The sequence below is a fragment of the Rhipicephalus sanguineus genome, chromosome 2, assembly GCF_013339695.2.
Source record: "Rhipicephalus sanguineus isolate Rsan-2018 chromosome 2, BIME_Rsan_1.4, whole genome shotgun sequence".
Lineage (NCBI taxonomy): Eukaryota > Metazoa > Arthropoda > Arachnida > Ixodida > Ixodidae > Rhipicephalus > Rhipicephalus sanguineus.
In genome coordinates, this window is record NC_051177.1 from 27573820 (window position 1) to 27601201 (window position 27382).

A 27382-nucleotide genomic window follows, 5' to 3' on the forward strand; every position below is an offset into this window, starting at 1 on the left:
AGGCGCGGTCGTAAGTTAACGGCCGCACGCTGGCCTCTGGAAGGATCCGGTATCATCTAGAAGATGTCATGGCTCCCACCTGGCCGGTGGTAGTAGTCGTCACGGAGCGAATGACTAGCCGCTTTCACATATATCGCCTATACCTGAAGCACTTCCTTCTTATTCGATCGTCGCTGTCGTATCTTGTAACCGCGGATACATTTCAGTTCACATTCTCTGCGTTGTTCGTCACTGGCTCGTACGCATTCGCGCCGAGCGACCGATGCTGGCGATAATGGGAGTGCGTGTCGTGCCAATTACAAAGCTCGAAAAGAGCGCAGAAAACTAAAATGCTTGATAGGAAATGCGATCTGATGAATGTGTCGTCTTACACAACGGCTGCGCGACTGAAAGGACTGCACGACGAAACCTCGAGGAAGTCGCCTCCTTTGAATAGGCCCCTCCTTCCACTGTTTATCAGAAACGAAGGCACTTTATCTATTAATAAACATGTACTCAAAGCAGCACATGTTTGCTTGTTATGATGCAATCGCTGCAGCCCCGAGACGAAAAGCGGAAATAGACAATAGAATTAAACATAAATTAAGGGAACAGAAGGGGGCTGAGTGTGGTGTGGACGGGTTTACGAAGTACTGAACCATTTAAAGAATTGCTTTTCTTGAGTCGGCTTGTCTGTCAGCAGTCATTGCAGATGGAGTTTCTGCTGCAATCATCGTATATATAGTGACGCCAACACAGTGCATGGGCCCGAACCAGGATACAGCTCCGGTCAAGGGCGTAGCCAGAAATATTTTTCGAGGGGGGGGGGGGGGGGTTCAACCATACTTTATGTATGTTCGTGCGTGCGTTTGTATGTGTGCGTGTATGTATACGCAAGCAAAACTGAAAAATTGCGGGGGGGGGGGGGGGCTGAACCCCCCCTGGCTACGCCCCTGGCCCCGGTGCCGCCTTTGAACCATAGAAGCCGCCAAGGATTATGGCATTTCAAATAATTAGCGAATTCCGACGGAGGCCTGATGAACGATGAGTGCGTAGTATGCAGGCACCTGTGGCGTGCAGCGTTGCGTTATATAAGGAAACTACATGGGATAAATAAAAAGATGTCACTCGGCCGTTTCATTTATCAGCTTCATTATCCATGCACGTCATCTCAGAGTAACGTGAGAAGTCTTCGTGCGTACGAAGTGCGAAATTTCGCAGTGGTAAGTTGTAGCTCGAACTGCGGTACTTTAAACAATTCGTACCACTGCCATTCGAGGAGCGCCAAATAAAATGTCGAAGGAGTAACGTTAAAATGAATTCGTGTGGTCAGGCTTAGGGGCCTGCCAGCTTCATATATCAATAGCCCCAAGGTGTCCCGACTACCAGCGCTGAACCTTACACGATTATCCTCAAACGCCTAGAAATATGCCCTTAGCCGAAGAGAATCCATACTTAACAGATACGAGATAATTCTACGGATATTCGTTCTTACGATCCCGCTACAAAGTCATGAAGTATCGTTAAAACATCTTGAAATATACGTTTTCATTATGTCGTATATAAAGCCGCAGCTCTAGATAATTCCGATCCTACGATGAGCTTTTCGTGCCCCCAGGCTTTTCATCTCAATAGCACTACGATTATACTATCTATACTTATTTCCATGTCAAATGTTGGGCTCCCGCTAACTTCCGCGAGTGCGTGCAAAGCAGTCCGCTCCAGGTGCCGCGCTGGAAAGCATACCGTACATTTCTTTCGTCCTGGGCTTCCGCGGCTACGTGACCCGCGGCGCTTTTCCAATGGCGACGACTCGGGCGGACATGACACCCAAGGGCAGCGCAGCAGGTGCCGACAGGAGACGGACGGACCAGCGTCGCTCAGACAGCTGATGATGTCATCGGACAAGTCGCAAATGTGGAGCATTATGCAACAACCGGGGGCCCCTCAACCGAGCCACGACGATGCTCAATATCAGTTGCAGAGACTGCCTGCGCGTGCACACCTGCCATTACAGGACGACCAAATATGCTTCGTCTGAATAAAAAAAAAGGGGGGGGGAGGAGGGGAGCGAATAATAGCGACCCACTCTGCTTCATACTCTTCCGAAGAAATTGTTTACTTCAAGGACTCCGGAGGCAGTATTCCTTTCCTTTCCGATTCCCAGCTCTCTCTTTTTATTCGGCTCCTTACCTGCAACAGCGGTTCGTTTACTCCTTTTTTGTTTATTCGTCGGTCCGTCTTCTTCTCCTGGGCCTTGAACGCGCATCGATGAAGGAGAAGAAAGCCGACACTGGATCGCGTGCGCTAGGAAAAATATTTGCGAGATTCAGGCGCGTCCCGTGATGGACGCAAGAAAAACGTGGTGTGCACACACCTCTCCTGGCCGTTTTCCAGCAACAGCGTATGGAAAGAGCCGGGTTCTGGACCCGCGGCTTTGGCAAAATGAACAACATATACCGCACCCGCTTCAGTGCCACCGACAGTTTATTCAAGGACACGCAGCCTCCGGTGTTTCCCGAACCGACGGCCTTGGTGGGCTGTCCCGATACTGGATCGGTCACACCGAAAGCCTATATCACGGCAAATCACAACATTTTGTGTGACGCACTCCCACAGAAAAAAAAAAAAAAAAACGTATAGCCAAGAAGGGGCAGCGCCACCTGCATCGCAAGGTTCGTCAGCAGTGCTTGCTGCCGCACTCGGCACACAAGGGGGGGGGGGGGGGCACGTTTCAGTCACCAAACGTGACGTGACGAAAGCATTACCTCGGTTCACTTACTGCAGTTATCAACCCCTTCAGTGACGTCAATGGACAGAGTGCCAGATGACAATAATAATTTGTGGGGTTTCACGTGCCAAAACCACGATATGATTATGAGGCACGCCGTAGTGGAGGGCTCCGGAAATTTCGACCACCTGGTGTTCTTTAACGTGCACTGACATCGTATAGCACACAGTCCTGTAGCATCCCGCCTCCATCGAAATGCGACCGCAGAAGCCGGAATCGAACCCGGGGCCTTGGAGTCAGCAGCCCCAAAGCGCAGTAACAACTGTACCACCGCGGCGGACTCGTATAGTGCTCACTTTGTGAGCACCATACGCTGAATGGAACAAACACTGCAGTAGGGAATGCACACTCTTTGATCAGAGTTCGCCAAACACTTGCGCAAAAGGCAAGGGCCAATTTGATGGTGCTTTTGGACGAGTCGCGAATGCCTTCGCACGCCAATGACTCTAAAGAGGACATTTGTTGCCGTCTACAGTAGGATGCCATGAGGAAGATAAAGGAGAAAAGGTAGAGATTACAACCAGACCAACGCTCGGTTTGCTACCCTACAATAGGACTGAGGGAAAGAGAGAAAGAGTGAAAGGCGTTCGTCATCGTCTACAAAGTTTGTATAGTGGTTTTACTGCAAGGCCTCACAGTGTTATTGTCCGTAGACTTTTTGTAAACAAACGCCTTCTGGAGTCTAAGTCTAACGAACAGGTTCGCTGTACCAAAGGAGATGGGATTAGTACCTTTTTGTTTTTCTAGATATTTTGTATAATTTCCAAAGCAATGCAACGAGCACACACGCACAAGCAGGCCGCCTGTAGTCTAGCAATATTTCGGCTTAATTTTACAAAAGGAAAATGAAATCTTAGCCAAGTAGTGCGCTGATCAAGAAGCCTATTCGGCAAGAAAAGCATCGAAAGGTGGAGAAAAAAATAAACGTGTGGAACGTACACAGGAAAGCGAGCACTAACCGTCACAGTTTCACGCCACGCCCATGGGATATATCTCAAACTTTCAAGCGCGTTGCAAACTGAGCACTCCAAGGGCTGCTGATCTCACCTGTAAATACCACGGTCACATTTTCTTGCGTTTTTTCTTTCCTTCCCTTTCGGCCATCTTTCTCCTAGAGTCCTCGTAACCGATCCACTTTCCAATGCAGGCATGTATACGCTGTCCACATCAACGCCGGCGAAAATATTTCAATGAAGAACCTTCCCTCTCTTGTCCAGCACGAAGCACAATGTTTCGCGCTCTTTATTATTGACGTTAGCAGGTTCAGATGACGTTCCTAGATTCTGCAACGCCCGGTAAACGTTATTTCGTTCATGTACGACAGCGCTCGCCGTTTATGCATGTGGGTTCCACTTGCACGCTGACTTGAAATGCAGGTGAATAATCGCAAGTGATACGAATGTTCCTAGGGTCCCTTGTCGACTACAGTGACATGGTCCGCGAAAACACAAAACGGGAAATATGAAAGGAAAAAAGTTATAGACGAAACGGGAAGAAAGAAGATGCTTTGACGAGCACCCACGGGCAAATACTTAATTTTAAACAATTCATGCGAGTTTGAAGGGCGAGTCATTCACGATATACGCACTAACTTTTCGATTACGCCAAGATACACCAGACCATCTCGTAACCACGTCCTAGCGCAGAGCCAGAAAAAAACTGGGTGCTAAACCACGATGTCATTGCGAGGCATGCCGTAGTGAGGGACACGATTAATTTCCCACAACTGGGGTTCTTTAACATGCACATGTTTTTCTAAAAAAAAAAAAACATCAATTCACATTACTCTCATATTTCAGCCAGGCAGTTCAAACCAACTGTAAGCGTGTATACATGTGCATTTATAAAGGCAAGAGTAAAGTCGTCAGAGAGGAAAAAATAAGTTGGAATATATCCTGTACCTGATGCTAGCCCGAAGCTACAAAAGTAGTAGGCTTAAGAAAAAAAAATTCTGGTCCGATGATTGAATTCGGCACAATCGCCCTATCGGCGAGGCCGTCTTACAAGTCCAATAGACCAGTCTTGAACTCGAGGTGCGGAAGCTATCGATTAACAAAATGTTGCAGTCACGTCCGCAAGGTGAGATGGATTTATTAAAGGAAAGTTGGCATCAATAAATCTTACGTAAATTGTTCCTTCCACGAAAATGCCGCCACCTTGCGGGTTTTGGCAGAGCTGATTTCAGTTATCAATGTCTTTCTTTCAAGGTACTGGAAGCAAACAAAGTCCCAAGGTACAAAAGTCATCAGACGCAACCTATAGTGAAACAAGTGCAGCTACCAGAAAAATGCAAGTTTTTTTTCTTTCGCATTTGATGGCGTATCCGCCACCTGTGCAGTTTGTACTTCAAGAAATTAATAAGGGTGCGCGCATCTTCGATAATGAAGTTCGTACACATGGCTATACTGACACAAACGTCACGTATTTTGACGATTACACAATGTGGGAGTATACAACAAGGAACAACGACAGACAAGATTACAACAAGCGCCGTACTTGAGTATCAAGATGACAGCGCACAACCCCGCACTTGAAGGGACACTAAAGGTTAGTACTAGATGAGCCTGGCACAGATTACACTGTCAAAACTCTCCCTGCATCTTAGCGGCAGAGAGAGATTGATTATCGTTAAAGAAAACGCAGGCCAATTGACGATGAATTTTGCGCCAAGACCGCATAGTCGGCGATGTACACGGGGACGTCACGAATTTCACGGGAACTCTGCTTCCCTTGGCACGGAAAAAAGTCCGCGCGATGTAATCATCTCGTTATCAATGAACTTGACTACAGTCACGGTCTGAGGATAAGGTCTTTGAAGGTACACTGACAGCTGGTTCTCGGTGGTGGCATCACCTGCCTTTAATTTGTTACGCCACTGATGCAACGCCAAGAATCCGCACACTGGTAGGACGGGCGTACATACGTGTTTGCACCTTCCAGAAGTGTTAATTGCCAGCTATACCTCAGCACTTTTCTTTAGCGTCCCTTTAAGCTGAACTGAGGCGGCACATAGCAACAACTGCCTATAACAGCCTTTATCGAGTCTGGCGTAGATTTCAACACAAAAACACCAAAGACACCACGTAAAAAACAATAAAAACGGTATACAATACATGTATGCAGCAACTTCTTCCGTGCGGAATTGCATAGCAGTCACCCGCGTTTGGCACATGGCACCAAAGTATCAAGAGTTATGACAGGGCGCGATCAAGCAGTAGCTACAAAGATACGAGGTAATACACGCTACGAGACTTTCATGCTCTTCGTGCTTTTCAGCGCCGGAAGTCGTTTCCGGACCATGACTGCGAGGATTTTGCAGCGGTGTTGCTTACATCGACCAAGAGGGCTTGAACACTAGCTTGCTCTAAATGCATTGGAGCCTATATACGTAGGAGTATACTATATACGCATGAACAAATATAGCAAGCTGCGCTATCTTTTTGCGATCTAAAATGTTATCAAACTGGCTCTCTCGCCGCCCTCAACATTTGAACACTGCACATAAGCGAAGCCTCAACGATTCATCACACGTGATCACGGTTTCGATTAAAATTCGCGGCTACGTTTCACCAACTTGGGACCAGCGCAGTCTGCGAGGCCAAATAGCCGCCGTGAACTGGGCAAGCACTATCGCGGCGTAGCTATAGGTGCAGTGTTGCCACTACGCCCGGGAGGGCTTTGCGTATACGTACAATCCGCAAGAATAAGAACAGGCGCCCGTTGGCGGTATGCTACACTGAAAACTCAAACTCCGCCATTTTGGTATCTTGAACCAATCAGAGGCCATATCGGCCCAGAAGTTCAACTGGAGCTGACAAGATGGCTTTCCGACTAAGCACGCAGAGTATCCGGTGTCGTTCAGTATCAGAATCGCCGTTTCTGTCGCAATGATATCGCTTTCTTAACGTGTTTGATGTTTGATCCTAACCCGCCATCGCGATAGCTGCGTAAGGATGGTCTGTCCAAATTTCATTTTTGGTCCCGTTTCCGCACATGGCGATGCAATGTAGGAATTAAAGAAGCACCAACTGGTTTGTGACTTCAATTCAAAGGTCGTCCTGGCGCAACAATAAAAAGTACGATAAATGTAACAAGAGATAAAAAGCGCGCACGATGCCCGCGCGTTCGTCACCATACCGCGTTCACACATTTGTACATCAACATTTCGTCCAGAGGTGCGACCATTCACAAATCGCGCTGACGTGCGGCGAAAAAGCAACTTAGGAATAGTCAGAACGCGGTGGGAACTCGCCACGAAAAGGAGGGCGAGCGAGCGTTTTCGCAGTTCCGTCGGCACGCAGCGACTGCCTCAGAGGTAGTCGGACTTGACCTTGTACGCCCTCTTCCATATGTCGCACAGGCAGACCGTGCTGTGGAACCTGAAGAAGATGGTCAGCGGCGCCGTCACGTGCGTGATGATGGTCCAGGCCCAGAAGCCGTAGAACGTCATCTGAACGGGGTTCGAGTCGGCGCGCCGAGTCTCCAACGTGTTGATGGCCCACATGGAGAAGTTGCACACTATGAGGAAGGTGACCATCTCGCGTCCGGGCTTGCGATTGGCCTGGTCGCTGCTGCTGACGTAGCGGCGCGACGCGTCCAGGATGAAGATGGTCTGCAGAGAACCCTGGATGAGGCACGCGAGCGCCGTCAGCAGCGCCAGCATGGTGTTCTGGTCGAGAGTGAAGTGGCTGCCTATGATGCTGAACATGGTGTACAGGTACAGTCCGCTCTGGGCCACGATCAGGAGGATGCTGTCCAGGTCCGTGTTGCGCAGCCGGTTGTAGCGCAGCTCGCGCACTTGGAAGAGCGCCGTGGTGGTGGCCAGCGAGGCGAGGAAGTAGACGGCCAGCTCGGCGATGTGGGCCTCCATGACGGCCAGGTTGCGGTACTGCGGCTTGTTGATCAGCACGAAGAACAGGATGAGGCTGATGATGGACAGCACGAGCACCAGGATTCCCGTGAAGAGGCCCTTGTTGGCCTTGGCGCAGTCCACCTGGTAGTAGTGCCGCTGGCGTGGCGTGTGCACGTGCACGGAGCTGTCCGGAGTGTTGGGCACGGGCTGCGTGGAGCCCACGTTCTTCCACATGATGTACAGGATGCCGGCGCTGATGAGGCTGTACTCGATGGTGCAGGGAAAGAGGAATGGACTCGCGTTCTGCACCAGCTCGCCCATGATGTTGGCGCGGCGGCAGTTGTGCGTATCGTGGTGCAGTCCGTGCTCGCCGGCCGACCTCTCGATGCGGTGGTGGTCCTTCGAGTGCGTCTCGTAGTGCACCGGATTCAAGTGCTCCTCCTCCTCTTCGGAGGCTGGTGACGCGCGTGCGAAGAAAGAAAGAATGAAGCAAACGGATTAGCTGTCACATCCTGCGGCAACACAATCGAGGGCAATAAAATCGCGAGAGCGAAACTGCGGGCACCGCGAATGCATATCACAATTTAAACATGGCGACCTTACACAGCTGGGAGCGAGCAAGTTCATTTCTGACGCTTATAGCCACCAACAGAGGTAACCCAGTGCATCAATCGTATACCCCAGGGAATGTTTGGTCACACAAAGCATAGCCCACAGTCCGCCCACGAACAGAGAACCGCTAATTATGGGACAGCATGAAGATGGTTAGAAACACAGTTTACCACCTAACAAGCACGCAAATAAAACGAAAAAGCGCATACCTATGCTGGGTATCGGATTGATGGCCATGGCTAAGAGGTTGGTCTCGTTCCTCTGGATGAAATCCAGGAGCTGGTGCTTTGTTTCTTGAATCAGGACGTGAAGCCACACGCAGATGTTGGCGGAGATCATGTGCATCAGGCCGAACCTCGCGAATGTTGTGAACTTGTTAATGGCAACCTGTTGAAGAAACAGCAATAAGCTCACGTAAAACCGCTCTGGTCTCATGCTCTGGACTCATGAAAATTCATTGGTGTATTGTGCAGTGTTGGGGAATCAGCAGTCCATTTCTGCTGCTATGTCCGAGCGCATATCAGTTCTCTTTTTCTTCTTGCCTTTATTCCTTTCCTGCCCCTTCCCCCTCCCTCCGTGTAGGGTAGCAAACCGGGTGCAACCTGGTTAACCCCCCAGCCTTTCCTTTGCCTTTCTCTCTCTTCGGTCGGCGTTTATACAGCTGTAAAGACCTTTCTTTTCTGTTTTCTTTCTTTTTTTTGCACAACCCACAGAACGCAATATTGCTGGTAGGTGCACATAAACATCCATATAATCCATACGTAAAAAGAACAGCGCACTGGGCCGAAAATACGCGCTGGATATTTTATCACTGCTCCTGCATAGCTGCCCTTGCGGTTGAAACGCAATCCACTGACTTCGTCACTTTTCCTTTCATTCCTTTAACGAACATAACCGGACGTAAACACAAGTAGAGAACTAAAAATCGTATGTATACAAAAGCAGTTCGTTCGCAAAATCTCACCGTAGCCGGTATACTAATGGGGGAGCTATTAGTGGACGTTTCTTGCAGGGCTGACAGCGAGCAGCCCGCTGTCGCGTCAAAAATGCGGGAGCGGCAACCGGCCCAACGTCACGCTAAAACGCCCCTTCGCTTCACCACTCCCCAACACATGCCCAGGAAACTACGCCAGCAGCTCACGCCCATTTCCGCCACAACATCATAAGGGAAAGGGGAAAAAAAAGAAAAGGAAAAGGAAGGATCAGCGAGAAAACTATGTTTTGTCTTCCCCGAGGCATGCAGCTGCGTGAGTTCATTGACGTCGGGCAGCCAAGACGAAAATATCTTCGCTCGCCTAAGGTACTGCGAACGAAGACACACTGTCTAACCACTACAAACAAACAAAAAAAGGACTCCATGCGAAAGTTTATTTGACCTAAGTATGCAATTCTTTTCCTTTTTGAAGCTCGCATTAAGGGCGGTCAGCAACGTTGCTATTTTAAACCACGCTGTGCCCATGACGTTATACAATGCGCATGTTTGGGCTAGTCAGTAGTGCATGATTTCTTAACATCTTGATTTTTGCGCTAAGAAAGACGAACACACGAGAGAAGACAGAACAGGCGCTAACTGTCTTCTCTCATGTGTTCGTCTTTCTTAGCACAAAAATCAAGATGTTATGTACTCACTATCTCGCCCAACAACAAGTTCTTATATTTTCTTGTTTAGCGCGAACTTCCAAGACAAAGGGACGAAAAATAAATTGCCACACACAAACGCTACTTCCAACTTAATTTTTATTGTTTGGACACACATTTATAATGGTATCCGCGCGCCTGCGCCACTACGCTTCCAAAAATTGCGAAACCCTAAAGTGATAACTAGTGAGTTTACAAGATGAAAAGCATCAGTTACATTCAAAACTGAAAGCTAGTACAGAATGATTTACCTATCGCTATCACATGCTACACCTAGACAGCACAATTCTTTCTTAGACAGGGCAATAGACTGCAAACTAACACGCTGTTGATCAACATTGGCCATTTCTGCTTCTATTTAAGTGCAGAGCACTGCACACTTCAAATTCAGGCGCACATCCACAGCTTCGACAATGCGTTGCCACGTAACCCCGTAGCGCTGGTGTGTGTCGCATTCTTTTTCGTTTCTAGTCTTGGAAGTTTACAAGGTTAAGTGCCGATGCCACCACTCGCAAGCAACCTCGAACAAAACAAGAACTCGGGAGTCAAGTCACGCAGGCGTAATTCTCGATGAACAAAAGAAAACACAGCAGTAAGAAAGCTTCTCGGCAGTCGTTCCGGCTTCGGGTATAGAGCTCGTAATTTGGAAAAGCCGCTTACCCTCGAGTTGATGAAGATGAAGTAGAGCTGAAAAAACGTGAATGCCATCCGCGTGGCGGGCGTCAGGCTGAAGAGAATGTTGTAGCACTTGGAATCGGACTCCATCTCGAAGAACTGGCCGAACTCGAGCCCCGAATAGATCATGCTCCCGGTTCCAAAAGCTGAAAAAAAAAATCGAGGTAGAGGGAGGCGACGATTATATAGGCCTTGACTTTCGCAACGCTGCGAAACGAAACAATACAATTTACGACGAAAAAAAATATACACATTCATGAATTATGGCTAACTTGACAAGCAAGCGTAAGTAGGAAAGCGAATAGCTGGTGACGGCAGCGAGCGTAAAAAAATATGCAAAATCACGTTCATTTACGATATTAGCCCTTCCTTGTGTTGTATATTATGGAGCGGAAATAGCAAATCATAAAGGTCTCATTCAGTGCGAGAAAAACGGCCACCATGCGACACTGATGACGTCATAACAGGGAAAGGAACTAGGTTACCGAAAGATGGCCAGCGCTCGCGCGGACATCATTGCAAGCAAGGGCGTAAGCCAGAAAGTTTTTTCGGGGGAGGGTTCAACCATACATCACTTTATGCATGTTCGTGCGTGCGTGCGTATACGCAAGTAAAATTGAAAATTTTCGGGGGAAGGGGGGCGGATGAACCCCCCTTCCTCCCTTGGCTACGCCCCTGATTACAAGGTCTATAAGTGACGAAATTACAGCAGTTCGCTGCAACGTATGCCTGCAAGCAGAGGAGCGGCCTTCTCGTTCTCGAGAGGTGTGTGTGTGTGTGTGTGGGGGGGGGAATTGACCCCCGTCCCCGCTCGTTTGACAGGTTCGATGAGGGAGGGGAGAGGCGTGGACACCTCCGAACCCCTTAAATGACGCTTATATGTCTCTGCAAGCGTAATAGCGCCACACTTAAAGGGCTCCTGACAGCCGATTTTTTGTTTGTGACATTTATGTTGTAATAAGTAGGTCTATGTCTTGTAATCACGGAATGACACCGTAAATCCTCCAACGTGATGTCTAATTAATCCTAGCAGCGCTAATTATGGTGATTTTTAGTGTAGGTTCAAAACGTGCGCCGAAAGAGGATAAGAAACTAGCGCCGCGCCGCGGCGGTCGCACTTCGGGGCACGCGTGATGACATGCGCTCAGTATTGGGTGACGTCAGCCACGCGCTTGTTCAACTGCCAGTTGGAGAACACACACACGGAGAGCTCACGCTGCCTGCCGACCCGTACCGAAGAAGGAGAAGGTGGGAGAAGCAAAGAGCAAACATGTTTCGCAATATACCACAGTGCACCGCGCATATTTCTGTCTGTGACGTCGACAACACTTGCTTTACCTCTGCAACGTCACAAGGGGCCTACGTCTACGTCATACTAGTGGTTATGTTGATAGGAGCTCAAAATTCAAATGAGCGCTCAGGCTTACTTTAAAACGAAATTAAAATATCTTAAAGGCAACGGTCGTCACTCATAATCGGTCAGAAGTGCCCCCGTATGCAGGACTATCAAACAACACAAGCATCTCGAGTTTCCAAATTCGGTGTCAGGGGTCCTTTAAGGTAAGGAAGGTTACTTGGTTGGTTGGTTGAAAAACTTTACTTGGGTCCTGCAAGGCGCGCGTCAGCGCGCAGCGGGCGACTCCTGTGTCACAATAATTCAGCAAGAACACTGTTGCATCCATTCTACGAACCTCCCCGCGTCAAGGGAAAGGTTAGACTTTCGGATGCCCCGCCACGCAATAATTCAGCGAGGTTCTCGACTTGGTGCGCTTTCGTGGGAACCATTCACAGAGAAGCAGCGACGGAGGTTTTCGGTTCCACGGTCGCCGGACGCGGCTGCTCAAAGCGAGGACAGGAAGCATGCTTCCCCAAAGCCAACCGCAGCCGCCGTTCGTCAATGTGTCAACCCGATTGCGCCCCACACACTGCGCAGCCTAGTCACCCTCTCACTCGCTGCCCCTCACTCTCTGTGGCTCTTCCTCGATTAACTTCCACAAGAGCCAACACGCGGCGATCGAACGGCCATTGCTTTCTGGATATCGAACTTAATATGGAGCAACCTGGCGCGGGGTTTCATTGGATAACGCACATTCAGAGGCTAAATCAGGGAAGAAGAACGTCACTAAGCTTGGGCCGACCAGACGCAATAATCGTCACCGTTACTTTCGCATCGCGTATATTTGAGTTTACTGGACGGAAGGCACGGAGAGAAATTTAGGCCAAGGAAGGGTAGCAAGCGACTAGGGCAAGTTCTTCTGGTGGCCGGGTCCGAGGACGAAACCACGCGGCTGGCAGCTTGGTTTTGTCAGAGGAAATTTGCATGTGTAAAATTTTTGACACCACTAATTACTATGCCTAAGGGCAGGCTTTCGAAATAAAAGAAAAAAAAGTACCTACAAGTCTATAGTTATGTCAGAGGAATACGCATAGTTGTTTAGTTCGTAATATGCCGCAAAAGTTTGGAGGGCAATACTTCCTGAATCTATGATATACCATTTCTCTACCTTGCACTACGTGCACGATACGTCAAGCTAACCGCTAGAGTGATTGGTGAGGCAAGAATAAGGTCCGCGCTGTGGTTTTGCACGCCCTGCCACTATCGAAAGTGTTTTGATTGATTGATTGATTGATTGATTGATTGATTGATTGATTGATTGATTGATTGATTGATTGATTGATTGACGTTTAATGCACAAGAGCAATGAGACATGGTGTAGTGAAGGGCAATGGTTCATTTTAACATGAAGTGCTTTAACTTGCACCGATATACTGCCATTCCGCAGTGCCGTTACCGCGTATGGACGATATTACATAAGACACACGGGCGCCGCCATCCTGGACTGTTAAACGAATGTTTTCGTAATATTGTGTATCGTGACGTGAATAAATAAGGTCAAGAAACGTCGAATGTACCGACCCAACCGTTTTCAAGCGTAAACAGTGCGTAAGAGCACTGTTTGTTTAGTTGTTAAAGATACACAATGGCAGAGGTATACGGCCACAATACGGCGGCAACGAAACCCGTGCGTAAGATAGCCTACCGACTGCACCCAGCCTGAGGTAGAAGCTGCCGGCGTGCGTGGTGGCGTCGTGCACGCGCTTCTTGGGCGTCGGCGGGATCTCCATGTTGGTGCCGCGAGAGCTGCGCATGCCCAGAAGGCGGCGAACCTTGTCGCTGAAGCTGTCGGTCAGGTGGTCCAGCTTGGAGTTGACCTTGTCGTGGCGCAAAAGGAACACGTACACGTACAGCAGGAAGGCGATGCTGCCGAAGTACAGGTACAGGTAGAAGCCCTGTATTGCGTATATACGGGGCACGTCATGGCCTTGTCGAAAATGTAGCGGCGGTTGTTTCAAGGACAGTTGCTGTCCGGTGAGCAGAAAATTTGGGATCATGGGCATTTTTAAACTGCCTGAGTTTGCCGCAGCGGCGGTTATCAGAAATTGTACAGTTATATATCGCTCGTAATTTGACTAATTAAATACTTTCTAATTAGCTCATTGCTTAGGTAATTTCACGAGCTACTAAATGCGGAAATGAACAAGACAAGTTTACACTGCAGGAATCGTGACACTCCTGAACCAGTCATCCGCCCATAAAATGCACTGGTGCACCGCGCACGATTTCGCCGACGAAGCCAAGGCAGTTTTCGTAGCATCCGCAGAGCTGCACGCAACGCTGCCAGGCATTGCGATTATGAACAAAGCGATGTTCCACACAAAAATGAGAAGCGAGAATGACAAAACACACGTGTATTTAACAGCGCACGGTTTGAAACAGTGAACATGCAAGGCTATTACAACAGTTTCATTACGGCCAAAATGAAGTCGTCGTGAGTGTGACATGCGTGAGGCGTAACACAATGGGTCATAAAACAAAGAGACGCCTTAACGTCGTTAACGCGGCGAGCGCGCGCGCGCTTACCTCGTAGAACGAGACGGGTATTTTCTTTGAGATCACTTCAGCCAGAGGGAAGCAGATTCCCATGATTACGAGCAGCTTGGCGTAGAGGGCACTCAGCATAATGACCAGGGAGTCCCTGGAAAACATAACATATGGACCAAGCATATCAGTTGGCTTGTACTTTGTCGGTGATGGCGCGAAGTTATTCAATGTAGTTTGTGTGTTTTTAAGATGGTCATACGGGTTTCTTGGTTGACACTGGTCTTGAGAATTTTCTGCAGCGCATCGAAAGAAAGAAACAATACACAAAGGAAACGTGAGTTTCCGAAACCCAATCGTTCATTTTTCCGGGCTGTGTTTAATTCCTGTGAAAATGACAGGCTTAAAGAACAGAACGCAAAGCGTATACGCCTATACGGGACCTTGCATGCCTTTTCCGTATGTAGGTGGATAACGTCGGTGCCAATGTGCACATGCGCAATTTTCAAACACTCGTGTACAATGCGCCGACAGCGTCCGATAATTTCGAACCCGATATATCTGGTCTAATGGCAATTTCGTATATATACATGATTCGCCACTTTCTCGAACGCTAGTGCATTTTTTTTTCTTTCGGTTAGGCGACTTACATTCAGCCACAATTTTTCACGGTTCACGAATTTATGAAAAAAGCTAAATTCCCGGTATATCACGGACATACAGCTGCGAATGCAAAGTTTCAGTGCGTAGTGGTTCGCGCGACCGACACAATGACCTATCGAATTCGGAGCGGTGTGCTTTAACAATAACGTGTTAACGTGGGCTGGTTGGTGCATACTAGAAGAACTGCAGGCATAACAGCGCAAGGACGGGACAGACACTTTGTTTGTCTCAGCCTGTTTGTCCCGCCCTTGTGCTGTCACTCAGTTGTTTTAGTGCCTTACAAAACAGAAATTTGGGTAGCCAGCCGGTCTAAGAACTGGCTAACGTCCCTGTCTTTCCGCTTGTTTCTTCCTTCCTTCCTTCGTATTGTGTAGAACTCGTGCGACTGCTTGGCAGCTTGCAAACTAGCCTCAAGCTAACACCGCAATCACGAGCGCTCTTCGCTCGCCGTCCGTTTGGTGCGTACACACTGCACTCACAGGTCTCCGTGTGTCCGGCGTGCGCTGTACATCTTTCCGTTGCTGCTGGTTGGCAGGCTGCAGAGCGAGCCGCCGTACGAGCTGGCGCGCGACGGCGGGATGCGCTGGATGTCGATGGTGAGCGCGGGCTTCTTGCCACGCGGGCTGTTGCCCGTGCCCAGGCCGGAGTCGTCGCTAGACTTGCCCGGCGGAGGCGGGCACACCTCGGCGTTGCCTGATAAAAGCAAGGGCAACGTCAACCTCATGTAAATAAGTTCTTCTTAATGACGCGAAGAAAATAATGTACAGCACTCGCGTATTGAAATGCGACACCGTTTATTTTAAATATAACGACTGCTACGAGAAATTGCGCGCAATAACCGCGTCATGTCGCTGCAAATCTGGCCGCTAAAGGTAATCTTGAAAGTAAAGGCGCAATTTTAGACACTACGAAAGTAACACAGCAAAACGAGGTGTCTAAAATGGCGCCTTTCCTTTCAAGATGCTTCGCCAACTAGCCCCTCAAGAAGTACTGCTACGGGCAATGTTGGCTCTGATGCAAGTATCCCAGTCAAAATTACGCCAGCTGTATACGCTGGAAACGAAAGCACGTGCATTAATTAGCCCTAAATTTTTGCGTTTCAATCCGTAAGTACTCTACTGTCAACCTTTGGGCGACAATAAGTTTATAGGTAGCGGGCAAGGATTCGACACACACAAAAAAAAAGCTGGGCGGGCAAACACGAACACGAGACGTGAAACAGACAGCAAGCACAGGCGCTTGTCTGTTATTTGTCCACTTGTGCCGGCGTTGACGCGCCTAACTATTTTATATGATATCGTGAACTACATCAACCTTACCAGCAGCGGGTCCTTTAGTCGATCTTCGGTGGTGCGAATTAAAAACCATAGCAGGAAAACGTGCCACGGAATTCAATCGTAAACGACGCACACCTCGAGAAAGTGAATTACGACGGACGCACGGTCATAGCTGCCTGGAGGTGCGATTCTCGTAGTGGCTGATCGCGATCACGTGATGGCAGATGAATCGTCATTGTCACATATAAGCGATGTATTTAAAGAATAAACAACGTGCTACGAGACAGGCAGGGACAACTTAATACGGGATCTGTGGGCGTCTGCAAAAACTGCATTCCCACGCTTTCTCACGAAGCAAGCTCCTGGTATTGACACATGATATTGCGCATGCGCGGCACTTTGTGCCCGTCTGGGCAAAGTTAATCTTGCGTCCTTCGCTACGGCGTGTCTCATAATCTGATTCTCGCACGTAAAAGCCTTATTATTTATTAAATGCGTACGGAAATTCCTTAGCAACCATCAACAGTTTCAACAGCCTATCTTACCACAAGTGACATCAGCGCTGGACATATCTACACCGGATGCATGCAGCGTCACGGAATTGCACGAATTACGTCATTGCATTAAGGATGGCGTCATGAGGTACAGGGGTAGTCAAAAGTTCGCAGGCCATGCTGCCATATATGAATAGATGGCATAGTGACCTACAAACTTTCGACCGTACCCCCTCCCCCTTCCTGCATGCACATGTATCACCCCATCAACTGAAATGAGAAAGCGCGATGCATCAAGTCATGTAGTGAAATGCGATGACATTCATGCATCACATAACATGAATGACTTGACGTGCACACCGGAAACAGTGTATGTATTAACTAGTGACAAACATCCAAATTTCTTTTTTTAAGCGGTTTCCTTTTCTTCTCAACTCATTCAAACAAACGTTTATGCTTTTTACTGTGTCTTAGAAGGACTAATCGCGCAATGTCACAGTTTACGCTAAAAGTTCACACGTACACTCGGCTATCACGTGACTGGGGAAGAGTGGTGCGGTAAACAAAAGGTGACAGAGTGCGAGAACCACATTATATTATAACACCACATATTTCTACAAACAATCACATATTATACCACATATTCCTACAAACAATCACATATTACACCACATATTTCACACACACCTTACAACCACATATTACAACATAAAACAGTCAGCGGGACTAACGTGCTTCGCAACGCAACACACTCACAGAGAGAGCCATGCAACTAATAAGACGTTGTACAGAGTGCCGTCACGCGCTCCTCACCTGCCCGCGGTGTTTAAAGAAAAAAAACAAGCATAAACATTCGTTCAACAGACCGGCGTCTCCTGCAACGAGTCCTCAAGTGGGACAGTCAAGACGACCTATGACGACGGTTGGGACTGCGGTCGACGACGGTGAGCTTAGTGAAGGGGCGTGCTAGCCGCCCTATACACAGTCGTAAGCGAAGCCGCTCTTTAGTTCGCAGAAGCGCGCACGACAAAGCATCCACTCAGGCCAAGAATGTCTTGCCTTCCTAGTTACTTCCTTCGTGAATCGGTGCTTTTCCGCGATTCCTCACTGTCCTCGACTGCTGCTGCTACTTAGCGTCGCACCTACTTAGTCCGAGGTTAAGCGGGGGACCGCTCAGCAAACGTCAATGCAGCATGCTTGTAGCACGCTGTAAAGACTGCAGTGCCGATAGAGCTAAACAAAGAAAGCGGTGTTCCTTGGCTCGGAGAAATCTTCGCGAAACACCGTTGTGCAACGAGTGGCTCGTAAACTTGGCAGTTACGCTTGTCAAGTCAGGTTGACAAAGCGTAAATTAGGCGCCGACAGCGAGACGTACGCTTGGCGACGACGCAATCGAGACTGGTGTACAAGAAGAAGAGGAAAACTCGCAGTTTCTCGTTACGATTTCCTATAACCTCGCGCGAAATAGTTTAAGAGGAAGAATTTTCCTTAAAACGAAGCATTCAGATCTCAAAGAAACCATTCATTCCATGCACAAATAGACAGATGAAGTTGACATATCTATCCATATACTATATATTGACCAGAGTCTCAAACTGTGCCGAACAACCTAGCACACATGTTCATAGGCACAAATAGTGCCGATCTGATGCCATTGGATGTTGTCCGCGAGTGAGTATTAGGCTGGCGAGGCACGTGCTCTAGGCACCACCCACCTGCAGCCACATTGGCGCTGTTTCGCTGGCTGGTGGAAGGGAAGTTGAAGGAGGCGCTTCGCTGGATGGTGACCGGCTTGGAGGCCTCCATCAGCGGACTCGTCTCCGGGCACGCCGACGAGGCGTCGGGACTCTCCGGCGGAGGCGTCGGCGACGACCGGTCGAGGCCGTCCCAGCTGCGAAAACCAAAATTTGGAGGCGTGACCAGAACTGAAGAGACAGTATACACTTCCGTCATGCTTCCACAGTTCCTCTGGAGAAATCGCCACCAGTATTTGTTATTTTTTTTCTATTTACGGCGTACACTGCATCACTGGAGCACTGTATATAGCAGAAACGTTGGTACATTATCGGAAAGATAAACACAGGAACAGACACGCTGTATACATCAAAAGTAGAACGAAAAAAGGGGAAAAAAATAGCTCTTTGCTGAAAACCAGAGTGATTAGCCAGCACATGTTCGCTTACTTGCAGGGAATGGAACGGAAGGGGAGAAAAAGCTCGTCCAAAATGTGGGCAGAATAATGGGTAAAACAATATAGGTCATAAGTGCAACTGCGTGCGAGGCTATGGAAGGAGGTAGTGTCGAAAGTTAATGCAAAATATTTTAAAAATCGAACGCTCACACGCACACACTTTCTTTACGAAAAAGTGGTAAGTTTAGTAATGTATACAAGATAGCACACGTGAGAGGTGAATACCTCAATGTTGGGACAGCTTGGCGACGAAAAAAAAAAAAGTCGCTTTTTTATCCGTTGCTACATTCGATGGAGGAAGATCCCACCCGGAATTCTCTTGTGTCGAATACTCATTTCGAAGAAGGCACTAGTGTTGTGATAGTGTGCTTGATGTTATGTGCAATTGTTTGTCTTAGTGTGTTTTTCTGTGGTGTGTGTCAAGCCATACAGAATATTTGAGCTTGGGCGTCACATGTGAACTCATTTTACCTATTTGAACTTGTGCTCCACTACTTGTGTACAGGTGAACTTATTTTACCTATTTGAACTTTCATGTGGTGTTCGATTGTACTGCATTTGCACATATGCTTGACTGTATAACGTTTTGTGCCCTATTATTATTATTTTTTACTGCATACTTTGTCTGCTAAGCGAGAAGGAGTGGCCGGTGCCACTATAAAGGCACCAGCCTATCCTATACATCATTTCAATAAAAAAAAGGCACTTTACGCGGTGGCATCGTTTCGTTGACATTGAGGGAATAAAAATAAGTCCGCAATGACATCAACTTGCCCATTACCTTCGAAAAGTATCGTAACTGGCACAGCACCCCGTAACAATAAAAGCCCGCGCACACATAGAACAAATAGTGCAATGTCAACCGGGCGGCCTCATAACTCCTCTACCCGCAAACTGAAGACGCACATAATTGTTGCAGTTTTACGTCCCAAAAGCACGATATGATTATGAAAGACGCCGTAGTGAAGGGCTCCAGAAATTTCGACCACATGAAGTTCTTTGACATACGATGAACCTAAGCACACGGGCCTCCAGAATTTTGCCGCCGCGGCCGGGATTCGATCCTGCGACCTTCGGGTCAGCAGTCAAGCACCATAACGACAAGACCACCGCGGCGGGTCAAGTGAAGACGTACGACGTGCGAGCCTCGACGACAGCACGAATAAATCAACGTTATCTCATGTTTCCTTATAATTTTTGCAGTAAACAAATAGGAGCATCAACCACTATACGGCGACAAAGACTCCCGCACTATTTATTTTCATTATTTTTAAAAAAAAAAAAACGACGTTCAATATTAACCCCGAAATGTCAAAGCAATTATATCATTGCGCTGCGCTATGACAAAACGACACGGCAAAAGATAGTATATCAGCAAACGGCTGAGTCTGTGCGGACGCACAGGTATGGCGCAATCACTCTCTCCATTTTGCATGGGAGAAAACAGCCCACGGCGAGCATCCGACAAGCGGTGCCTTCACTGCTGTTATCAACGCAAAGCTGTACATGGAACGCAAGAAAGGAGAAGGTCGCCTTGCTCGTTCTTTTTTTTTATTATTATTATTACAGCTTTGTTGACTTTGTTTATTTGTACTCCCGAGACCATGTTTCTGTGCCGCTGACATAATTTGCTCCGATAAACCAAGGCGTGACCTCAGAAACCCAAGCGCGAGGCGAAAATCTTAGATGCTATGTATGCCTAAGGCTAGCGAAGGACTTCCACCGCCATGCAGTAGAGAAGCAGTACTGTTACAGCAATGCGGACTTTTCCCTTTCCTTTGTCTATTATCATGTGTCAATAAAGACACAGTAGGCCCACTATATAAAGCGTCAGAAGAATCCGTTGTCAGTCATACTTCACCCTCGGCACCTCCACCCCACCTTTGCATTTTGCATGGAGAAGGTTAGGCTCAAGGCTGTATGCTGTTCTGACCTCATCCGTACGCAGTAATGCGAATATGTCACACTAGTTAAGAAAAAAGGAGAGAATGTGTTACTCTTTTCTGTGAATCCCGACTTGCCACGTATATATGGCTCTCTTAAAAGAGATACGTTAACTCTCTTTTGTGTTTCACGACTCTCCGACGACAGTAAAATCATCTCCAAAGAGAGTTCACGTGTCTCTTTAAAGGGAGTCATATACGTGGAGAGTCGGGACTCACAAAAGAGAGTCAAAGGAATCTTTTTTTTTTTTTTCTTAGAGTGCAGGTATAATGAGAAAACACGCGGAACTGCTACCTATTATTAAGGGAAGGCCCTATATGTATCTCGAGTCGAAAAATCCGGCGTAGTTGGCATCAAAACGAATAAGAAAAATACTAAGTAATAAAAGTGCTGCTCGAGGCGCGCAAGCTGCTCGCTCGCTTCGTCTTTGCGAAAGCGTGAAGCCGAGGAGACAAAGAGCTAGGCGTCGGGAGGTCTTCCAGGAAAAACGGTTGAACTTATAAATGAATTTATCTGGGAATTTGCGTGAAAGTATGTCTGTGAATGGGTTCCGAAACTTGCAACATTCGTTCTAACGTGCCATCGTAGCATGCAGAGCAAGTGGTGATGTCAACAAAAAGACTAAAAACAATGCCAACGAATAAATTTTAACACACGCCTAATAGCTTTCGCCTACAGACGTCTTAGCGTTGGTTAAGGAACCCCTGAAATGTTTTCATATTAGTATCGTCAATAACGGCACTTATACCAGCTTGTTCACTTCTTTCTAATAAGATGAAATGGGCAATGACAAAGAGCTAACACGAATGGCAAAATGTATACAGATAGATAGCAATTTCTAATGGTATCCCCGGAGATTTTAGCCAGGTTTATCACCTGTCTTGCTACTCCAGGTGTCGGGTGATGGCTATGATATATACAATGATCGCATATACACACAAATAATACGTACAGTCACAAGCACAGATATACAAAAGTGTCGTTCATAAAGTTTCGTTAAGGCGAATAGTCCTCAAAAACACCACCAGCGCTTTTATGTTGCGCATCGCACAAACGCTGCTTTGCCACGGGCCGAGAAGGCGCCACAGCTCCGAGCTCAAGCCGCGTTGCAAATGAAGCGCTGCCTTCAGCATTTGTCGCTCTGCGTCGTAACGGGAACCGTCACAGAGTTTTTTGTTTTCACAAGTCTTATGTGTGGTGCACGTAGGCGAATCCGACTGTTACAACAGACACGAGTTACAACAAACATATAGAGTACAGCATAGAGATGTTTCATGTTCAGAGTTTCGCCATCAGCGACCCTTTTATCTACGGGAAGTGAATAGAGGGTATGGCTCATGCACAGTCCTATCGTAAAGAGAAGCACGCTGCTCCAAATCGGAAGTGAGCGAAAGTTGAAGAGTTGTTGCGCGATCACTCTCTCGTTTTCCTTGCACAAGCAGCCAGCGCAGACAAACACATACGAGCACCGAGACACTATTTGCAGAAGCTCATTGAGATCGTCTGTCGCGTCCGGACGCGGTGCTCAAAGGACGCGGACGAAGATAGCGAGCGCGACGAACGAGCCTTCTTCCTTCCATGTCGCGAGGCAGCTGAGCACGCTACCGCGCTGTATGACCTGGTTTCCACGAGCCAATTTACAGCCCACAACGTCCTTGCCACAGAAGCAAAACGAAAAAAGAAAAAAAAAAACCCATGGCTCCTCAACAAGCCTTTCGTATATGTAATAACATGCGTGCATGCGTTTTTGCCGAGCTGTTCCGTTTCAGACGACACATGGGCTCGAAGGAGCCGCTGCGCTGTGCTGTCTTTTGGCGCAAAGGCCAACTACGGCCTGCGGTGCTGTGGTAGGGTGGTACTATATCGTTGAGGCGGGCCATAACGTTGCTCCGGTGAACCAAGAGCTTGGAGGTTATGTCCAGAAAAAGATTCGCTGCCAATTTAGCGTTAAGTGCGAGCGAAGTGCACCAGCATTACACCTTCAATTACCTTCATTTACACAGATAGCCAACAGTCGTGGTATTATGCGAGAAAATATGGCATGCCAGTCGCGAAAGAGCAGTCGACTTCGCAGAAACTCGGACGCATTTTTCCATTCTACATTTTGCACTTTGCGCCTCCTACTGTTAACAACACACTAAATGTTACTGATGGCGAAGTCACGCAGTCTGAGTGATGGCGACAATGGGAACTATATACGAGGTGACGCCCAATTCACCGTAAACCGCTGATTTAACGATAAATACGGTAAGACTTGCGTCTGCTCGCGGTATAATTCTTTGGGAACGGCTGTTTATTCACTATTTTTCGCCAGCGCTCATTTCTCAGTCCAATGTATTCATTCTACAAACAAGATCACAGGGTCCCTATGCATTCACTAAGACGAGTCGAAGGAGAAAACCATCAACTTTTTTTTTTCTCAGTCACCGTGTTGATCCTCCGCCCCCCTCAGAAAGCTTTCTGCACCTAATGTGGTTTTCCACTGCCTCCAGGATCGGATGCATTGCAAGCCTTCTGCACCTCACCTGGTTTTGCACTGCCTCCGCGACCGGCCCACCTTTGACCAAGCGACGATGCCATGTGATGACGTCGTCATGTGACGTCATCATGTGATGATTTTTGCATCACTCGTGTTGACGCCGCCAACGCGGGACGCCGACGCCACCGACGATCAATTTTCACATTCGATAAAGCACTAAGGCTTTCACCTTAATAATGATCATCACGACAAGAACCTTTGTTCCGTTCTTAAGGTATAGATGTACCACGCGATGCCGTTGAAGAACGCTCGGACGATGACGTGTATAACCGATGTGCTGGCCCCTGCACGATATCATCTGTGGTCTCGGCTCGTGCGTTTTGTACACACGTGATGTATCGTAAAATGACTCCACGAAACAACCCTCAACGCCGCCCAAGCTGTCACGAGATAAAGGAAGGATCCGCGTGCTGCTGACTCAGCGTGCTTTTTAAACACTACATGTGCCGGCAAGGCACGTGTATCGCGAAGTCCTTGATGCTCTGACAAAATGGTCAGACTGGATTCCAGAGCTTTATGCGCTCTTCAGTAAACCGCAGATGATATCTAGAGAAGAAAAAAAAAAGCTCTCTGACGCCCGGCAAGAAGAGGACATATTTGCGGTATAGAACATGCGTACACACGATGTACGATACAAGTCGCACAAAAGACTGATAAACCGACGATCAAATGCTCCATCAGGTTAGTATACAAGCTGCAGATAAACCTTAGGAGTGGCTCGACAAGCCAACGATGTTCCATCGGAGAAGCAAAAGAAAAAAAAAAGGAGAGAGAATAAAACAAGACACTTTTCAGTCCACTTCAGGCAGTGCTTTGCACAGCACATTCACACGTGAGGACGTCGGTGCAGCTTACAAAAAGTACTTAATAAGACGTCTACCTCGCGATAAGACACTTCTGCGCGACGCCAAGCACTTAAGCCGGCTCTAAAGCGAGTAATATCAACGAATACGTATCGCATGTGCGGTGCCGTAGGTGTATAGAACACCGCTACGCATTGTGCTCTATCGCCGTTGTCTCGCTTATCAAAAGCTCTGTCGCTGTCTTGAGTCGGTTAGGAAGGTCTACAGAAGAGGTGCGGATGTATCTCGGGAACTCTTCTATTTCTTGTGACCTTTCGGCGAAACTGGCTTAAGAGTCGTCGCGCGTTTATCTGAGTCGCCTTCCGCGCACCACCACTTCAGGAGGCGCCGAACGCGTCGTATACGATAGCGGCCCTGCAGAGCCCATCTTCGCGGCGGTCGAGAAATAGCGATGCAGCGAGATAAAGGCTCGAGAGGGATCGACGTCCACGTACACGCTACACGCGCTTCGGGGCTGTGTCTACGCGACGAACAGGCGATCACATTGCATCGAACAAGATTCGATAAGCAGGCACGGCACTGCGTGCTTGCTGCGAATGTGCCTAGCTGGCTGTAAACACTCGACAAATTTGTGGCTACTCGAACAAGACGAGTGATCCCTCGACGATTGTGTTGCTATATATACAGTCATCAGGCCTTTACAACGCGGACAGCCCCTTATTGCCTCACTTTTCTGAAGTGCGCGGGCGATATGCTCGGCGTAGCAAATATGCATACGTTCGCATTTTAGATGCAACTTCAAGAAGAGTTATTTTGACGCACGGCGAATCTATTGCCGCGCTTCTTGCTTATTTTCTTATTCCATCTTACAAAGAAATGTCTGTCTCCACGCGCTGTCACGCCCGCTACACAGTATATAGAGCAGGGTTCTCAAACTCACCTAAGCTAGGGGGCCCGCAATCACTAAATCGGCTCCCGCAAGGGTCCGAACAGTGAAGGAGGTTGGAGCAAAGAGGGAGGGAGGAGGAGGGGGGCTTTAACGGCATGTCACGTGACGTTGTCATTTGAAAGAAGGCCTTTCCCATATATCTCTTATATGGGTCATTTCTGATGGGGATTTGACGATAAACATATCGATACTGATCTGCAGAATGACTGAAATCAGGACGCCGATTCTGAATTATACTATCTTTGTTCCTCGGTTATGTTTCCACACATGGTGACCACATGGGGTGCTTCAAGACAAAAAATATGCTTGAGACCAGTCACGTCTGTGTAGCTCGTAACATACTTATCAAGAAAATAAAAAAAGTACATGGAAATAAGAAAGTCATGTGCTGGCCGGACCGCTAGCGAGAGGTCTACTGCTCGAAATACGTTTCCTATCACAAACATTTGATGTGCCAACGCGACTGCCCTACATATTAATTGGCAGTGAGACACAGCTGCAGAAATCGTTGCCATCATCATTCCCACAGAGAGCCACTTAAGAAAGAAAGAAAGAAAGAAAGAAAGAAAGAAAGAAAGAAAGAAAGAAAGAAAGAAAGAAAGAAAGAAAGAAAGAAAGAAAGAAAGAAAGAAAGAAAGAAAGAAAGAAAGAAAGAAAGAAAGAAAGAAAGAAGCCTTGTTCGCTCCATCTTCACATTCGCTGAAACCAGCATTCATAACCGACAAACTATCAACCTTAAGCAAATATCTCATTACCTAGATGTGTGCAATGATGAAACGCTTTCTGAAATGGTCGCCAAACGCATCAACATTAAGTCCATCAAATAGGCTCGGACCAGGGTGGTACACTTTCATTGGAACTGAACCCTCATCAATTCCTCCTCTTCTATCACCTCCTCATTCTCCACCTTAACCACGCCTGAAGGAGCACTACAGCAAAACGCCCGAAGGCGTTTTCCTGCAGTGCTACACAAATCGCAAACTACAAAACAAATGTACACCAATCCACCAGTGCTACGCGCATGCATGACAGCCTCTACTACTGATAGAACGGCATCCATCACCCGTTATACATAGAATCACTACGCGCATCCATGACTGCCACGACACATTCACGAGAATGCGGTTCTTTAAAGCAGCCATTTTGACATCTTCAACAGGAGACGCGGACCGCCTCGCATGAAAGCCACCGCCAACGATGCAACATCTATCTCTCAACACCATCGTGCAACTTGTCCAACAACTAGGAAACTGTAATCGAAGGTGTTCTCTCCGGTAAATTATGACCCAGGAAACTGAACGGGCCGCGGTAGAAAAAAAAAAAGAAACAAGAAAAAACAACAACAACAAGCAAATCGAATGTATAGGGCGTGAGAGCATTACCGTGCAATACCCGGCTCTTCGGCGCAGCGCTCGGGCGGCGATGCCGCGCACACGTGAAGCCGGCTTTCCAGGAAGGTGCACGTGTCGCCGCTGGCGCTCGAACTCACTCCCTGCTGTTGTAGTACGCTGGTAGGGGCCGCGCTACCGCCAAAACAACGTTCAAGCCGCGCACTGTGGGGAGTGCCGTCGTTCCGAATAGCGCGAAAAGATGGGCAGTGCGCGTTTCCCCGCGGAAGAAAAATAAAAAAAACAAGATCAACCTAATTTTAAGACAAAAACACAAACCTATAGGATCAGAGCCGTTAAACGTGCGGGGGAGAGGAGGAGTGACGAGCAGCCCCTGTCCCGCTGTGCGAAATAACCTATGGCGCCTACCCCCTGTTTTCTGAGAAGCACCGCGGGATGCCACTGTACTGGGCCTTGCCTCAACTGTATAGGCCTACTTGGACTATTGCCTCCTCCTCCTCCTGCTCCTTCTTTCGGCTTCTTTCATCCTATTCATCCTTTCATAGTGTTTTGTTTTTCATCTTTGGTTCTTCGGTGGCTTGCGTCTCCTTCCTTCCTCATGCCTCGCTCCCTTTTCGCCATATGCGCGCTGAAAAACGCGCCCTCTTTGTGACGGAGTGTCAAGCGCGGACGTGCCCTCGACTCGAGAACGCAAGATTGTCGGATCCGAGAAGCGCGCCATCTTTATGCGCGCTCTCGTGGGTGTT

At 48.0% G+C, this 27382-nt stretch overlaps 1 protein-coding gene across 6 annotated transcripts in view; it reads right to left on the bottom strand.

Annotated features, from left to right (window-relative positions):
• Positions 1–4846: 4846 nt before the first annotated feature.
• The window catches only part of LOC119382598 (proton channel OtopLc), a 69576-nt gene continuing 47040 nt past the window's right edge, over positions 4847–27382 (bottom strand). For 5 of the 6 annotated variants that reach the window (XM_037650368.2, XM_037650372.2, XM_037650370.2 and 2 more), the window contains exons 2-8: positions 18577–18752; positions 15570–15783; positions 14470–14584; positions 13589–13838; positions 10533–10693; positions 8444–8621; positions 4847–8077 (exon numbers count right to left, since the gene is read on the bottom strand). In XM_037650368.2, the coding sequence (XP_037506296.1) occupies positions 7080–8077; positions 8444–8621; positions 10533–10693; positions 13589–13838; positions 14470–14584; positions 15570–15783; positions 18577–18752 (2092 nt within the window). In that variant the 3' untranslated portion in view covers positions 4847–7079. Of the gene's footprint in view, positions 8078–8443; positions 8622–10532; positions 10694–13588; positions 13839–14469; positions 14585–15569; positions 15784–16409; positions 16525–18576; positions 18753–27382 lie in introns of those variants that run through there. The other variant, XM_037650373.2, reaches the window with a different exon arrangement.